This window comes from Malaclemys terrapin, chromosome 5 (genome assembly GCF_027887155.1).
Source record: "Malaclemys terrapin pileata isolate rMalTer1 chromosome 5, rMalTer1.hap1, whole genome shotgun sequence".
Classification (NCBI taxonomy): Eukaryota; Metazoa; Chordata; order Testudines; family Emydidae; genus Malaclemys; species Malaclemys terrapin.
In genome coordinates, this window is record NC_071509.1 from 104,248,379 (window position 1) to 104,265,987 (window position 17,609).

The following is a 17,609-nucleotide window of genomic DNA, read 5'->3' on the forward strand; positions in this document are numbered from 1 at the left end:
TGCGAGCCCATTTACTACTATTTAGCTAATGTTTGTCCATTCAGGCCTGTTTGTATGATGGAAAAAAATAAAAAATGCTCTTTCACAGTACTTCTCTGAAATAGCACATTAGAAATAAGTTTTAGCACTGGCAGGTAGCAAAATCTGGGGTATGGCAAGTTAGCAAAATTGGCAGGCTGCTTTGGCAGTTCATAAACCCTAACCACTTATTCCTCAAATACTAGATTCCTTAGAATCAGAAACAGCAATCCTCTTTTTCTTTTCTCTGAATTGATATTTCTCTTAACTTTTTTCCCCCACAGCAAAATTCTGCCATTAGCTAGTTCATCTGTACTCTTCTGAGGCAATGCTGTCAGTTGTGTGTATTTTTATGCTTCCTTAATCAACCACAGTACTTATTGCCCAGTCAGGCACCTCTTTCTCCGCAGTCCTTGTTCTTTCTGCTTCCCCATCCTTGTGTCTACCTCGGTCAAGCACAGATGAATCTTAAGAGGGGAGTCCTGATTTTATAGCCAGTAAATCTGTTGCCTGTGTTTGAAGACTCCCTATTTTAGGAGAATGTCATCTCAAAACATAAGGTCATCTGAGTCAGTTGCCTCTTATTGTGGAGACTTGATATCTTTAATATCTAAAACAGAATAGAATGGATGCTGACAAAAAAAGGGGGGGGGGCATAATGGCAGACCACTTATTGCAAACATAGAAAATACAAGGAATTATCTGGAATGGGGAAAATTATCAGTATTCTTCACAACTCTGTAAGAAAAGGTATGGCTCATTTTACCCACTATTTTGAATAGCCTCCATTCTATTCATTTGTTGGTGTCTGTGCTTTTACTCATGATGCACCTGCCTCACATCTTTAGCATAGCAACTCCAATTGCAGTTACTCCTTACATTTTAATCTTTAATATGTAAATACTCATCCAGTATTTTTTTAACATACTAGTTAAATCTCCAGTGCACAAGTCCAGGGTGGAATAAATATCGTTGCAAAGTGATTTAAACCACTTCAGTCCTTCAAACACATATGCATGCTAGTAGTCCCTACTACGTGGCAACTTGCACCTAGTATAAATTTCTTTAGTGTGCTAGATGGAAATAATAACCTCTTAAATTTATATAGAATTTTCCCTAGAAGGATACCAAAGTACTTTACAAATTATATATAAATGCCACACACCTAGGAATTGAAACAATGGGAATTATCTAATGATCCTGCAGAGTTTACAGATTATGTGGGTGGTAGTATTGATACTGGGTTGTATTTTTGGATAACAGCAGTTATTCATTTTTGAAATAGATGCTCAATATATAAAAAAATATTTTCCTCCCTTTCGTTATGTAAATCACCATTTTCCCTTTTTTCTTTACTGATAATTTATCAGATGCTGCCTGTTTTAATTTAAAAGGCTTTAAAACTTAAAGCACTTTTTTTGTTAAACTTCATGAAATAAACCTATTGAAAAGGATATAGATGCCATAGTTCTATACAATCCTCCATTCTGTGCTAATGGTCTGCTTTGTAGGTACTCTGGTCAGACATAGGAGGACTGGAAACTGTCAAATTGAAATTGAAGCAGGCGGTGGAATGGCCCCTCAAGCATCCTGAATCCTTCATCCGAATGGGGATTCAACCACCCAAAGGAGTACTACTTTATGGACCTCCTGGATGCTCAAAAACAATGATAGCGAAAGCTTTGGCCAATGAAAGTGGCCTCAACTTCTTGGCGGTGAAGGTAGGTCATTTATTTTTATTTTTTCTTAATCTCAGGAAAGTAAATGGCTTCAGACAATACAAATGTTTTGTGTTTTGGACCAACTTTCTGCTGCACAGCTTCTCTCCACATTCATTACTCATGGGCTAGTGCCCCCCAGCTGTGGAATTCGGAAGCAGTCCAATGTTGTTGCTGGAGGCTCCAGGACTGGGCTCCACTGTTGGCTTCAGCTCAGACAGACACCAGATTTTCTGCTTCCAGCGGTGGAACAAGTTGGCAGTTCGGTTTCTCCTGGTCATTTAGTTTTTGTTTTTTATTCATTTTTGTGCAGTTGTGATTTATAATCTTCCCGGCATTGGGTAAATAGCACCAAGATAGTTTCAGCCACCTGGATCTGCTGCTGTAGTGCCCTCTGCCAGGCCCCTCTGCTCCCACTCAGGCGTGGCAGAGCTGTCCTGCAAACACCTGGCTAAATCTAAGAGGAGCGCCTTACATGAGGCAGCACTTTTCAGGCTCTACAGAGGATGAATGATGCCCTCCTGTTGCCTGCCTGCCAGCCAGCCAAACTTTGTGCTGCTAGGGCATGAGGCTCAGACTGGCATGTTGGCAGACCTATCCTGCCCCGAGAAGCTGTGACTCCAGTGCAGAAAAGCCTGATCAGGAGCTTCTGAGCTTTTGGGGAGGGGGTCTAAGGACGAGGAGGAAACTATCTGGCCGGTACAGGGCCCTCAGTAGACCTAGGCTGGGGAGGAGGAGGAGCCTTGAAGGATCCAGTGTCATCCGCCGCCTGCCCTCAAGATACTGAAGTGGGTTCTCTGGTCCACTGGGGAAGAAACAGGGCTCTGCACAGCTCCCCATCTTCCCTTTATGAATTGGGGGGGGATTCTCATTATACTCTGGGATAAGCCCTGTAAAACCCAGAGACTCTCAAAAAGGCAAAAGCAAGTGTTGCCTTCACAAGGCAGTAATTTAATATTGTTAATAAATGACTGAGGTGAAAATCAGAGGTTTGCTGGGGATTTCTCCTATCAAATCTCTTGCTCAGTGCTCTGGACCATGCTCACTGCCCCTTCCACACCCTGCAGCATCTGTTGGCATGTGAAGAAGCCTGTGCAGCCCATCAGGTTTCACCCTAATGGAAATTGTGCCTGTCTGGCTTTCAGCCCAAGGACCCTCGCTGTGCCAGGGAAAGGGGCTCAGATTTGAGGCAGCAGTGGAAAGGAAATTGTCTTCTGATCATCCACCATAAACCCTGCTCAGTCAGAGAAAGGGGCTCAGACTATGAAAGGTGGGGAAGGGTCTTTTCTCTCCACCGCTCAGAAGGCTGTCTTCACAAGGCTTAAAGCCTTGAGCACTTCAGGGAGCCTATGACCCTGAGGTTTCCATTGCTCACAAAGTTGCAGTTCTGTGGAATTACAGCAGGGTAACATCCCTGCCCTTGTTCAAAATTATCCTGATTTATGGGCTGTGCTGCTGAGATGGCACAGAGGTGTCAGCCTTCACTGTCAAAGCCAGCATAGCAACCATTGGTTACTACCAATATCAAGGGATCCAGGAAGGGACTGTTACTCTGACACGGGGGAAAAAAACTAGAGCAGACGCTTCAAAGGAAATCTCGATACATTTTCTTCCAGACCAACAAAATCCTCCGTGTGACAAAGGCAGAGTGTTTGCATATACGAGCTCACAATTCCTGTACAAGACATTCTTCTGATCTGCCCTCTGCACCCTCTGAAGTGGCTGGTGGAAGTCACAGCAAGGCACAGATTGCATGTTGTGCATCTTTACCCATGAATAGGCAACATGCCAATCAGTACCCTGTCCAGAGAAACAGACCCATTCAGAAATGAACAGTTGCTGGAAAGGATTCATAGTCATCAGTGGTCTGAGCTGAAGGGTGGAGCCTAGTCCTGGAGCCTCTAGCAACAATGTTGGACCACCTCTGAATTCCACAGGTAGGGGGCACTGGCCCAGGAGTACTGAATGCAGAGAGAAGCTACTAACAGAAAAAATCAGGTAAGAAATTTCTCATTCCTTTATTACAGTCTGCTGTCCCTCATTGTTCCTGATCGTCTTTTGTGTATATAAATCTCAAGTAAGCTTTTTTCCTTTTATTGCTTGAAGAGTCAGAGTTGTATTTCGTCTGAGCCTCAATAGTCCACAACACCTCACTTTAAAAAGACTGAGTTTTGAATCAGGTGGAAAAAAATAAAAGTAAAAAATTGAAATGTTTAATGGACAGTTCGATATATTATGCTAGAGATCAAATGCAGTTTCTTATTTAATGAAATCCTACTTTTTTTTTAAGTTTTAAAATTCATACAGTCTCTTCTTAGAACATTGCAAATGAAATGCTAAGCTTATTGGATAAAGTGTACTTATTTTTACAGTAATGGTATCCCGTTTAAATGGACATACTGCTACACTGCTACCTTAATTATACCGGGACCCGATATAACATGAATTCGGATATAACGTGGTAAAGCAGTGCTCCAGGGGGGCGGGGCCGCGCAGTCCGGTGGATCAAAGCAAGTTCAATATAACGCGGATTCACCTATAACGCGATAAGATTTTTTTGGCTCCCGAGGACAGCGTTATATCGAGGTAGAGGTGTACCTATTCTCTTACTATCTCTTCCCATCCCACTCAGATGTTCTTGAATGGCATTGTGGAAGCAAAAAAAAAAAAAAAAAACTAACAAAAAGGGAATTGCAGTGCATAACATTTGATAGCAAAAGTTAGGCTAATTGTAATTTTAATAACACAAAATTTGTAAAAGCAAAAATTGTGTAAGGCAAGTTTAAAAAAAAAACTATGTAAAAAGTTGTTGCAACTTTGTGTAAATAATGTGCAAACAATATGAAATGTAGACTAAAAGTCTACATAAGTTTTTAAAAAAAATATCAAAATGACCAAAATGCAGCAGTTGCTTATTATTGTCTGTAACAAAAGGTATAAAATGCTTGCTGTAATCGTTTACCTGTGAAGAGACCTGCCTAGGAGGGGGAGACCCTGTGTCCCAGTGCGCACTCCTCCTTTACACAGCTGTTTAAAAAAAAATAAAGTATCTAACTTTGCTGTACCCAACCAAAAGAGTAAGAACGCTATTATTCTCCGACAATTTGGGAGCTCGTCCGGGATGGCAACGCCTACTAAGACAGTGGCAGCTGATACGGATTGTTCCCCTTTGATCCCCATGACGCCACAAAAAAGGTATAAGACCTTTTAAAATCTCTATTGGGATATCGGGGGGGAAAAAAACTGCCCGTAAAGACCGTCTGTCCCTGTTGGGCTTACGCCATCTGGACTTACTGTGCACCAAGATCAGATGCAGAGCGGTGCTGGAAAACTGTTTTACCGCCCCCAATAAAGTTAGTAATGTGGTGCTGGGGACTTAGTTTTGCCGCCCCCAATAAGGTTAATGCATTAAAAAAAAATGCTTTAGGTATGCACCGGTGCTGAGGGGTTGTTACCGCCTCATAGTTTATTAAGTCCAGACATAAGGTATAAATGCATCGTGGTATATAAAAATAGAGGCCTTGAAGTGTGTGTGTGTGGGGGGTGTGTGTGTGTGTGTACACCAGTGTAAATAAAAGTTACCGGAAGACGCCCAAAGTAATCTGCGAAGTCATTTGGCTCGTAACCAAAACTACTCTAACGCAGCCTTGGGCTCTCTTCCCCATTACCTACTTATGCAGGTGCTTGAATTTAAAACAACAGCCTGGGGTAAAACATCAGGGGATGTTTGATTACAGGACTCTTTGCCTCCATTATCACATCTCTATATGAGTCTTGCTACTGTTGTTACTTCATCATGTTTAGAAGGTGTGCAAAATAAATTGTACCTACAGTGTTCTTGCATAAGTGGAATGTTTTCACAGCACTAGGAACCACGGTAAAGTGATACTTTGGAAGGAGTTTGCCATTTAATAGTATGGTACTAATTAACTAATAATTAATGGTATTTAATTCTGTGGTAATTGATTCATGTGAGAAGTTTGGAAAATGTATGAAAGGAAATCTTTGATAACATACCTTGGTGTTCAGGAAAGTTAACATAAAGAAGTAGCAATGTGGTTCCAAGACAGGCAAAGTTTACAGCCGTAACAGAAATGCTGATGAAACCAGACAAAATGCAGGAAGAGCGAATCGAACTTTAAGAAACATGTTTTTTGAAAAATAGACCTACTTACAGCAGCCCATGTGGGCAGTGTTGGTACTCTAATCTTCTGATGACCATCTCATTGCCTCACCCTATTGTGCTCTCAACTCCTACGCAGCTTCCTTCTCTGCCCATCCTTTTGATCATATTGTAAATGTAATTCTGCACCCTGTTGTCTCCCTGAGGCTGAGGCCTTTGGGTTGCATCTGTTCCAGTGAATACCCATCCATTCACTCTGATGGCAGCTAGTCCTCTGTATTTACTTTTCAATGAAGACCTGTTCCTGGTCCCAATCACACTAACAAGGAGAGTCTTGGAAACTTCTGCTCTTAGAGGACATGGTCTTACTGTCTCCCCCAAAAAGACAAGGGAGCTCTTTGTACTTCACACTCACTCATAAACAAGGTTAACTTTTCCTTCATACCTTACAAGAAAACATTTCCTTGTTTTTTCCCAAAGCATCAATGCCTGAACAAAAAAAACATGGCATGTGCTAGTTGTGAGAAGAGCAGTTAAAATGTTCCTTTTAGCACTTGCCTGCACTGGGGGTAGTGTAGATATTCTGTTCCAATATGAAAAGTGGCTTGCAGTGGTGCGGCGTGCTCCATTTCAAACATGCATAAGCTGCATCAGTGTGAGCCCCCCCACCTCCATTTTTTTACATAAGGCAGGGTGTCTACAGATTTCTACCAATGCAAAAATTCCTTGTGTAGACAAGCCCTAAGCAGAAGTGGTCAGCTTTGGAAAACATGTTTTGTTTCCCTCCACTCTAAATTCATCGGCCTGAAACCAGAATAATCCTTCATTTCCAGACGTATCAGGTAGTTGTATCCCTGAAGCATATTCAGCCACAGATAAAGCTGACTCCAGAAAGGATCAGAGCCCATTCAGCTGGTGCCACATTCACCTCAGGGGCAAAAATGGCACCAGCTACCACAGAGGAGATACGATAAACCACCTCTTGGTCATCCATCAACTCTTTTTAAAGCACCACAGGCATGACTTTCCCTTCTCTGAAGAAGCACCTTTTGTCAGGAAAGTGCTCAAGCAATGATCACCAAATTAATTATATGACTTGATATGACTTATTTTAGGGAAAGGAGAATGTTTGACTTATTTTTTTTACTTACCCAGTGTTCGCAGCTATTATTTCCTTTCTAACTGTGTTCCAAATGTTCCACCCTGGGGGAGATGTCTGAGTCTAGAACAGAAAATTTGTTACCTGATAACTTCCTTTTTGAGACTGACCTCTCCTCCAGTGTCCCCTGTTGGACAAAAGTGCTTTGTATATCTATGCACAGGCCTCTTCAGTGTATATAGCTAACAGTTAAATAAGCCGTGTCTGATGGGGTATACAGACCTACTGGAGAGCAAGGGGTTAAGGAACAGCTCTGGGTCCAGGTGGCCCTGTCCAGACACACCCACAAAGCCTGCACAAACTGGAGACAGGGCTTTAAAAAGGGGAGCAGAGCAGTTCAGTGGCAGGTAGTGAAAGGGAGCAGATGGCTGCTCTTAACAAGAAGTGCTCCCCAGGAGTTGATTGCCTGAGACCTGACAGCATAGACTCCAGAGAAACCAGAAAGGAGAGGTATATGACTGAGCATGTGGATAAGAAACTTGATGGGAGTAATCTACTCTGGGAAGCTGAAGGAGACTAGGGTAGGAAGTGGTTCAGTAGGAGGTGTGTGGCTTTCAACCACAAGGTGTTGGGTGTAGCTGCCCACTATTGGGCCCTGGTCTAGAGCCTGGTGTAGAGGGTGACCCCGGGCTCTGAGAGGACAATACAACAGCAAGACGCTTCACCTAGTTTGAGGAGCCAGCTGGAAAAGACTGTGACTGTTCAAGGGACCCCTCCCTCCTTAAAACCCCTCTATAGAAGGGGAGGACTGGAAACCCTTGGGGTGTGGGTGTTGAGGGACAGGACTATGCTTCAACGGGAGAAGACCTGCCTTGGGAGAGGACCTGCTTGCCTGCCCACTAGTGGCAGCGCTGACCATGGTTGTGCACCTAATATAGTGTGTTGTTGCTGGTTTTATTTAATCTACTAAAAATTAATGTATTGTTTCCATACATCTTTGGAAGTACTTGTGTGGCATGAAGATGGAAGGTTCCTAGCCAGATACTGCAGCCATAAGGATAAGTCTGAGCTGCCTCTATTTATATTCAAGAGAAGAGGCACAAGAGGTAACCAATTTTCCATTGCACTCTGTCTTCTTTTGTGATCTGTTGTGAAGTTCAAGGGTTCCTCTTAGACTGCATTTGACCCTCTGTGCACTTGCTCCTTGAAGTTTATACGAGCCCTTGAATAGCTGTGTCATTACCAGTGTCAGTAACCTTCCTTGTTTTCTAGGGAGAAGCTTCCAACTGTTCTCATTTCCTTGAAGGTTTTTTCAGTGTTTCTGGAATCACTGGTGTGACCTTGTATAAGAAGCTGGGAAGGAAGGCAGCAGAGTTATCTCTCTTCCCCACCCCTCCAAAGAGATTTATTTGAGTGTTTGAACTTCAGTCTTGATTTATTGACTTGCTCTTTGGACTGGTTACTTATTTCACTCAACAGTGTATGCAGTTTGTCATTCCTTATTCATGCTCCTTTATTGCAGCCCAAGAGATGTACCAGTGTCCCTTAGAGGCCATGTCTACATTACAATATTAAGTCGACCTAACTTACATCAGCATACAGCTGCTGCAGTAATTACTTTGCTTGTATATAGCTACACTTTGCTCCTTGGATTGGCTGTGCATGTCCTTACCAGGAGCATTTGTATCCATTGTATTGTCAGCTGCCTTGTGTCAACCTACCTCTATAGTGTAGACCAGAGACTTTTTTGTTCATTTTTGTTACCGATGGAACAAAATAAATCACCAAAAGGTCATGGGGCTATATGTATTCATAGGACACTGGGATATATAACTTTTAGCTCCTGTCTGCCCGGTGACAGCTCTTTGTTGTGCATGTCTGTCTCTGTGACACCTAGTTTTAGAGGTCACTTAGTTTTCTCAAATTGAACGTGGAGAAGATTAAACCCTTATTCACTGGGTCTCATCTCATCTTTGCCTCCATTTTCTCTTTTGACAGTTTCTTTGAATGGCTATGTATCTGTCCTGTCCTGACAGCTTTTTGAGACACACATTAATCAGATGGTTAAGGCTTTATATGCTGTTCTAGGAGCCTGTCTATAGGAGGCCTGCAGTACTGTGTGTTTTCTTGAAAAATGTAAAGATTATTATACCTGGGTTTACGTTGCATCTTGATTTCTGTAGCTCTCTGACTTGTGGTGACATTGTAAATAAGAAGTGGGCAGCATTATGTCCTGTAAATATAGACAATAGTTATTGGCTGAACAAGAAGTAGGACTGAGTAGACTTGTAGGATCAAAAGTTTTGCATTGTTTTGTTTTTGAGTGCAGTTATTTAACAAAAAAATCTACATTTGTAAGTTGCACTGCATAAAGAGATTCCACTACAATGCTTGTATGAGGTGAACTGCAAAATACTATTTTTTATCATTTTTAGTGCAAATATTTGTAATAAAAAATAATAATATAAAGTGAACAGTGTACACTTTATATTCTGTTTTAATTGAAATCAATATAGTTGGAAAATGTAGAAAAGCATCCAAAATATTTAATAAATTTCAACTGATATTCTATTGTTTAACAGTGCGATTAAAACTGCGATTAATTTTCTTAATTGTGATTACTTTTTTTGAGTTAATTGTGTGAGTTAACTGTGATTAATCGACAGACCTAATTTTTTTATAAGTCAGTAATGACAAAATAGTGCCTAAACTTCCAGAAAACTCCGGTCATTAAAATAGTAAACAAGTTACAATCCAGCTCTAAAGTGAGAGACACTGAGTGTAGTAAACAAAACTAGTTATAACAGCAGTATTTTAAAAGTTGATAGCAAAAAGTGTGTGCACATTAGCAGTGAGCAAATTAGGAATGCAGATGGTGCAGAATATACATCTTAGATATTATTGGTATTTAGTTAACTGGTCCAACTTGGGTAAACAATTCTGGTATAAAAAATAGTCATGATGCGTGGTGGTTTTTTTTTCTTAAAGAAGATCCTTTAAGCTCTAGCTCTTCTTTTTCCAGTCATCAGGGGTTACAAAAATATACACTGTACTCAGAGCTCCTGACTTCATCTTGGCTTGTGCTGACTTCCTATGTATCCCCCTGCAGATGCCTTTGTGCCTCTCTCTGCGTTTGACATGTGCTTAAGTTTAGTTTGTCATCTGGTCAGTTACGTCAAAATATTTTCCAACTGAAATTTCCTCTGCCTTTCTCCTTTGTTCTTGGCTGCAGCAGTTAAAACAGATTAATGAGGTTTGGAAAGGCTGGCTGCCTTACTTTATGAAGAACTGTCATTGAAGTTCTGGAAGAAGATCGGTTATCCTTCTGACAGGATTTTCAGCAGGTCCTTCATTAGTTGCCTTTCTGAGCAGAAGCATCAAATAAGAAAGTTCAGCAGCCATGACTAGCTGAGCAAAGGGCATTTAAAAGAAAAAAATTGCATCAAGGTCTTATGAAAAACTGTCGCAGACCCATTCATTAAAAATAGTAATAACCCCCCAAGATTTCAAACCTGCCTTACTTTATTAACAAATATTGAAACTAACATATAACCTCTATCTGAAAATTATCTAATCTTTATATAAGGTTTTCCAAAGCAGTAGCAATTTGAAACATTTTAATTAACTCATTTGAACTCAAGTGAAAAATACTCTTTAATTTTAATTAAATAGCAGAAGTAAAAGTAAAACATGTCTCCTGCTCTATTAATTTAGAGGGCATATATGGGCTAACGGTGTTAACATACCCAGTCACTTTCCAACACTGAACAGTTCTAAACAAGGTTTGGGATTTGGTATACAGAGATTTCAGCCTGCTTAGTGCCATGGCAAACACAACCATTAAAAATTGTTTTAACCTTTTATTAAAGATACACAAAAGAAAGAGAAAAAAACAGTTTAAAGCATTTGAAATGTTAAATATTAAATAAGGCTTTCATTTTAACAACATCCTGTGTTCCATTTCCCTTTAGCTGGAGAGAGTTTTTAGAAGGAAAAAAACCTTTGTTTGACAGTCTCTTCGATGGTATCAAAGATCATAAGAACTGTCCTTTTTAAGGGAAAAAAGAAATCAATTAAGATGGGCTGGGCTGGAGCTGTTGTTGTTGTAAAAGTCTGATTTTGTTTCCTAGCAGACAAGAGGCAAATGCACACAAAAGGGAAGAGAAAACAACAGCAAAGATAGAAAACGAGGCTTCTGTCTCTGGTGTTCACTTTCACTTACAATTTCACTGCTGGAAAGAAACAGGCACGGCACACGTTCTTATCAGCCAATCCAAGACCTGGCAAACTTATGCCAGAATCAGGCTGTTTAGGGCATTACTTTTAGTTGCCTCCTTCTGGTCACAGGTTTACAGATTTGTTGCAAAATTACAGTCTTCGCTGGCTAAGCCAGGCTTGTATTTCACTGAAAGAAAAAAAGGAGAGGGACAGGAAAGAGAAGAAATAAGATGGGGAAGGAAAAGGAGACTTTGTGGGGGGAGAAGGGGAACGCTCACTTCCAAGAGATGATGGGGGTTGATATCCTCTCTCTGGCTTGGTCTGGTCAGGACATCTCTCAGAATTAGGATGAAGCCGGTCCAGGGTCCCAGGAGACAGTGGGGATGGCAGCCATGATGTTGAAGCTTGCTCCTTCCCCTTCTTTCAGCAAGCCAGTGTAGCAGTAGCCTCTGTCTTTTGGTCTGTGTTTTGCACCAAAGTCTTTGATTAAGAACCCCAAAAGGGAGTTCTGGGCAGAATAGCCCATTCTCTCACTATTTTGTCCACAGTTAGACCAAATTTCTGACACACCAATTTTGGTTGATTTAATTTTCAGTCTCACAAAGCTCTTGTTTACCAGGCATGATCTTAATTAACACAGTCCGGATGCTTCAGTAGGCCTCTTTGTTTGGATTAATTCTTTCTTTCTGTCTCCCCTTTTCAATTTTTCCCATCAGCATTTATTATTATAGGTTATTGTGACATTTTATGAGCTTTCACTCTCTTTTTACAGTTGAGCTGACAATTAGGGTAAATTTGTAGGCCGAATTATCACAGCACACTCTTCCCACCCCAAAACTTTGAATATGTAACATCAATCTAATGGAAAATGACTGAAAATTAATTTTTATCTTTGCTTCCATACCCTTTTGCTGTCAACTATCAAACTTATTCTTACAGACACTTACCCACTCTAGGGAGTATACAGTGTGGGATTTTAAAATTAATAACTACTTGGCACTTATTGGTAGATTTTAAAGCATCGAATAAACAGTCCTTATCTCTGTTTTGCAGATTCATGCCTCATTTATAAACAAAAGTTGTATTGCTTTAGCTATACTGGTATAGTTAAAGTAGTACAATGCTCCCTAGCGTGGATGCAATTATACTGGTGTAAAGGTGCTTATACTGGTATAGCCTACTCCTGAACAGGATGGGGAATACATTGTACTGTTATAAGACACATGTATACCAGTATACATGTATCCACACTAGAAGTTGCACTAGTATAACTATGTTGGATAAAAAAATCACACCCCTTACTAAAATAGTTATACTGGTACAAAGTCTGTGGGTAGACCAGGCCTAAATGACTTGTATTGCAGAGAGGAGAGATTTGAAATGAAGTATTAATTTTTTTTTTTTTTTTTTTTGAGTGATGGTTCCTATTGTATTCCACTGAGGATTATGCGACATGCACTCAGAGCCGGACCTTCTTCTTCGAGTGCTTGCTCATATCCATTCCATTAGGTGTGCGCGCGCCGCGTGCACGATCGTCGGAGAATTTTCTACCCTAGCAACACCGGCGGGTCGGCTGTGGAGCCCCCTAGAGTGGCGCCTTCATGGCGCTGAATATATACCCCAGCCGACCCGGCGCCCCCTCAGTTCCTTCTTACCGCCCCTGACGGTCGTTGGAACTGTGGAGCGCAGCGTAGCTGTTCTCCACTCTCCCTAGCTTATCCAGTTATTCACAGTTATAGTTATAGTTCTAGTTGTTTATAGTTAAATAGTTGGTTATTCACTTTGTTTATAGTTGTTATATAGTTGAAGGGGATTAAGGGGGTTATCTCCCCTTTTTTCCCCCGGCCGCGTGGCCGGGCTCATGCCCAAGGCTCTCAGCTTCAAACAGTGCGCCTCCTGCGCTAAGCCTATGCCAACGAGTGACCCGCACGACTCGTGTCTGAAGTGCCTGGGAGAGTCCCATCAAACAGATAAGTGCAAGATCTGTAAGGCCTTCAGACCGAGGACCAAGAAGGAGCGGGACTTTCGGCTCCGCCAACTCCTTATGGAGGCGGCACTTAGCCCGGACGCTCCATCGGCGCGTCAGGCCCCGGCACCTAGCACCTCGGTGCGCAGTGCCTCGGCGGCACCGACCATTCCGACCACGTCGGACAAGCCTCCACGGCACCGGACCTCGTCGGCACCGCACTCACAGCAAGTGCCTCGGCGCCGTTCATTATCCCCGGGACATAAAAAATCCCATAAGACGGGGACCTCAGTGCCGAAGATGCCGGCTCCCCCGGTGCCGGGGGTAGAGCCGCGTCCGCCTGTGGAGCACCGAAAACAGGTGCCTCCAGCACCGTCGACTCCGGCTCCGAGGCCGTTGAGTCCGGTGCAGACAGAGTCACCACCGCGACCGGCGGTGATACAGTACCTCCCGTCGACACCAGAGACCTTCGCGACGGCGAGAGACTTGATCGCCCTCACGGAGCCGGCACCGCCCCAACCACTGGCACCGTCGGCACCGTTGACTCGTCCGGTCCAATCTAGGGGGAAACCTACCTTGATGCGCCCTCCATCGCAGGGGCTGGAACCACAGCACCGGTCCAGGTCCCGAAGCAGGTCCCCACGCCGCTCGCAGTCCCGGCGCCGGATATCACCTCGGCACCGGTCGTACTCGCGGCCAAGATCATCGCGGCACCGCTCTACGTCTCGGCACCGCTATGATCGTCGACACCGATCAACGTCGAGACGTAGTTCTCGGCACCGGTACGATCGACGCTCGACGTCGAGAGGCCGCTCCCGGCACCGGGCCTACTCCAGGTCATCGTCTAGGTCCAGATCCGACTCCCGGCACCGGCGAGGTCATCGGCACCGATCGCGATCTCGGCACAGATCGCCGGCACCGCGTAGAGATAGAACATCTCCAGACCGGCACCGTGCGGCACCGTATCCCACGGGATTCATCTCGACGCATTCGGCACCACCATGGCCATCGAGATCGGTGTCTCGCTCCTCTGAGGACATATCGAGATCGGCATACCCCCCTCAGGGGCAAGCCGAGGAGCAAGATATAGGCCATTGGCAAGAGGTAGCAGAGGACCCTGTTCATGGCCCATCTCACTGGTCGTTCTGGACCCCGTGGGCGTACCATCAGGCGCAAGGGGCTCCAATAACTTCAACCTCTCGCTCGGGTCACTCTGATAGAAGGGCCCCAGAGTCCACCATCTCTCGCCCTCCTCCAGGGGGCATGGAGGCCTCCGTGTCTGCACCACCTGACGTCCTGGACCCAAGGGCAGGTGATGCTCCGACCCAGGAACAGGGAGACCAGGATCCTCCCTTGGATCCCTTACCACCGGAGGCATCTTCCTCTTCCTCTCCGGATGAGGCAGTGGCGGGCACGTCGTGCACAGGTCCACCCCCAATAGATCTTCGGGCTCATCAGGACCTCTTACGTAGGATGGCCCGTAATATGGACCTACAGACGGAGGAGATAGTGGAGGTGCAGGACCCCATTGTAAATATCCTTGCGGCGGATGCCCCATCAAGAGTGGCGTTGCCCCTGATCCGCACGATCCAGGCGAACGCCACTACGATATGGCAAACTCCTGCCTCTATCCCACCCACAGCGAGAGGGGTGGAAAGAAAGTACTTTGTCCCCTCCAAAGACTACGAGTACTTGTATACCCATCCCCAGCCGTGTTCACTGGTGGTGTCATCAGTGAACGCAAGGGAGCGCCACGGTCAACAGGCCGCAGCGCCCAAATCGAAGGAGGCTAAGCGCCTCGATTTGTTTGGCCGTAAAGTTTATTCAGCTGGAGGGCTGCAACTTAGAGCGGCTAACCAGCAGGCGCTCCTGAGCCACTACAACTTTAATTCCTGGAACTCTATGGGAAAGTTCAAGGAATTGGTTCCCCAAGAGTCCAGGGAAGAGTTTGGGGCCTTGGTAGAGGAGGGTAAGAAGGTGGCTCGGACCTCCTTACAGGCCTCCCTGGACATAGCGGACTCGGCTGCGAGAACCCTGGCCGCAGGTATCGCTATGCGAAGGACCTCCTGGCTCCAAGTTTCGGGTTTGCCCCCTGAGTTACAGCAAACCCTGCAGGATTTGCCCTTTGAAGGACAGGGGTTGTTCTCGGAGAAGACGGACTCTCGATTGCAGAGCCTCAAGGACTCCAGGACAATCATGCGCTCCCTGGGGATGCATGTTGCGGGTCCCCAGCGCAGACCATTTAGGCCCCAGCCTCAACGTTTTTACCCCCCTCCATCTCGTCAGAGACAGGACTCTGCCAGAAGGCGAGGGCGAGGTGGTAGGAGAAGGTGGACTGGCCCTCAACCCGGTCAGAACCAGGGGCCACCAAGGCCACCTTCAGGCCCTAGGCAGAACTTTTGAAGGTGCGGTCGAGGACGGCGCCCCAGTCATCCCCCAGGATCCAACCCCCTCCTTTCGAGATCGCCTCTCCCACTTCCACCGTGTTTGGTCCCTTATAACTTCGGACCGTTGGGTCCTTCGCACGGTGGAGAGGGGATACGCTATCCAGTTTTCTTCAATCCCTCCCTCCCACCCCCCTTCCCCGTCCCTCTTCAGGGACCCTTCTCACGAGCAACTTCTTATACAGGAGGTTTCCACGCTCCTTGCTATGGGGGCCATAGAGGAGGTTCCAGTAGAGTTAAGGGGCAGGGGATTTTATTCCCGTTACTTCCTGATCCCCAAGTCCAAAGGAGGTCTGCGGCCCATCTTGGACTTGCGCGGACTCAACAAATTCGTAGTAAAGTTGAAGTTCCGCATGGTCTCTTTGGGGGCCATTATCCCTTCCCTCGATCCTGGAGACTGGTTCGCCGCCCTCGACATGAAAGACGCATACTTTCATATCGCAATTTACCCGCCTCACAGACGCTTCCTGCGATTCGTGGTAAGCAGAGTGCACTATCAATTTGCAGTCCTTCCCTTCGGCCTATCCTCGGCCCCAAGAGTGTTCACGAAATGTATGGCTGTCGTGGCAGCGTACCTTCGTCGGCAAGGGATACAGGTGTTCCCGTACCTAGACGACTGGCTGGTACGCGGTCGCACCAAAGAGCAAGTTCGAGCTCACGTCCACATAATAGTGCACACATTCAACGAGTTGGGCATCCTTCTCAACAAGGACAAATCCACTCTAGAACCTACCCAGAGAATAGAATTCATCGGCGCAGTCCTAGACTCCAGACGTGCACAAGCCATCCTGCCAGACAACCGCTTTTGTACCATCACGAGCCTCATTCAAGGGCTCAGGGCCTTCCCAACTACCACGGTGAGGTCGTGCCTCACCCTGCTGGGTCACATGGCTTCCTGCACGTACGTAACCAGGCATGCCAGACTTCGGCTTCGCCCACTCCAGACCTGGGTGTCATCGATATACCGCCCACATCGGGACAGCCTGAACATGGTGGTCACGATCCCGAACTCGGTCCTGACCTCCCTCACCTGGTGGCTAGATCACAATGTGGTTTGCGAGGGGATGCCATTTCACGCACCACAACCCTCTCTGCACCTGGTTACAGACGCTTCATCTCTGGGTTGGGGCGCCCACCTCAGCGAACACCATACTCAGGGCCTGTGGACTGCATCCCAGCTAGCCCTGCACATCAATGTTCGGGAACTGATGGCGGTGCGCCTGGCGTGCCAGGCATTTCTCAATCTCCTACGTGGCCGCTGTGTGTTAGTTCTCATCGACAACACCACGGCCATGTTTTACATCAACAAGCAAGGAGGAGCACGTTCGTCAATTCTATGCCAAGAGGCCATTCGCCTGTGGGACTTCTGCATCGCCCACTCAATCCATCTCACGGCATCGTTCCTCCCTGGAGTCCAGAACACTTTAGCGAACCGACTCAGCAGGTCTTTTCAGACGCACGAGTGGTCCATCCGTCCGGACATCATACATTCCATCTTCCAGAAGTGGGGGTTTCCCCAGATAGACCTGTTTGCATCTCGAGACAACAGGAAGTGCCACGTGTTCTGCTCCCTACAAGGTCGAGCTCCGGGCTCCCTCTCGGATGCGTTTCTCCTTCCCTGGAAAGACCACCTGTTTTATGCCTTCCCTCCGTTTCCTCTGGTCCACAAGGTACTGCTCAAATTGCGCAGAGACCAGGCACAGGTAATTCTGATCGCTCCAGCGTGGCCGAGACAACATTGGTACACCACACTGTTGGAGCTCTCGGTTCAGACACCGATCCCGCTTCCATTATGTCCGGATCTCATCTCTCAGGACCACGGCCGGCTGCGTCACCCCGACCTGCAATCTCTTCACCTCACGGCGTGGCTGCTCCATGGTTCACCCAGGCAGAGCAACAATGCTCACTCTCGGTCCAACAGATTCTGTTGAGCAGTAGGAAGCCCTCAACACGAGCCACGTACTTGGCCAAGTGGAAGCGGTTCTCCTGTTGGTGCGAACAACGGGCCACGTCCCCGTTACAG

At 45.7% G+C, this 17,609-nt stretch overlaps 1 protein-coding gene across 8 annotated transcripts in view; it reads left to right on the forward strand.

Moving 5' to 3' along the window:
• Positions 1–17,609, forward strand: part of SPATA5 (spermatogenesis associated 5) — a 306,473-nt gene that overhangs the window by 49,202 nt on the left and 239,662 nt on the right. For 6 of the 8 annotated variants that reach the window (XR_008445214.1, XR_008445213.1, XM_054030920.1 and 3 more), the window contains exon 11: positions 1,530–1,739. Coding sequence is in view for 6 of the 8 variants with exons in the window: in XM_054030920.1 (XP_053886895.1) it covers positions 1,530–1,739 (210 nt within the window). In the remaining 2 variants the exon portion in view is untranslated. Of the gene's footprint in view, positions 1–1,529; positions 1,740–3,352; positions 3,703–4,108; positions 4,736–17,609 lie in introns of those variants that run through there. The other 2 variants (XM_054030925.1, XM_054030922.1) reach the window with 2 other exon arrangements.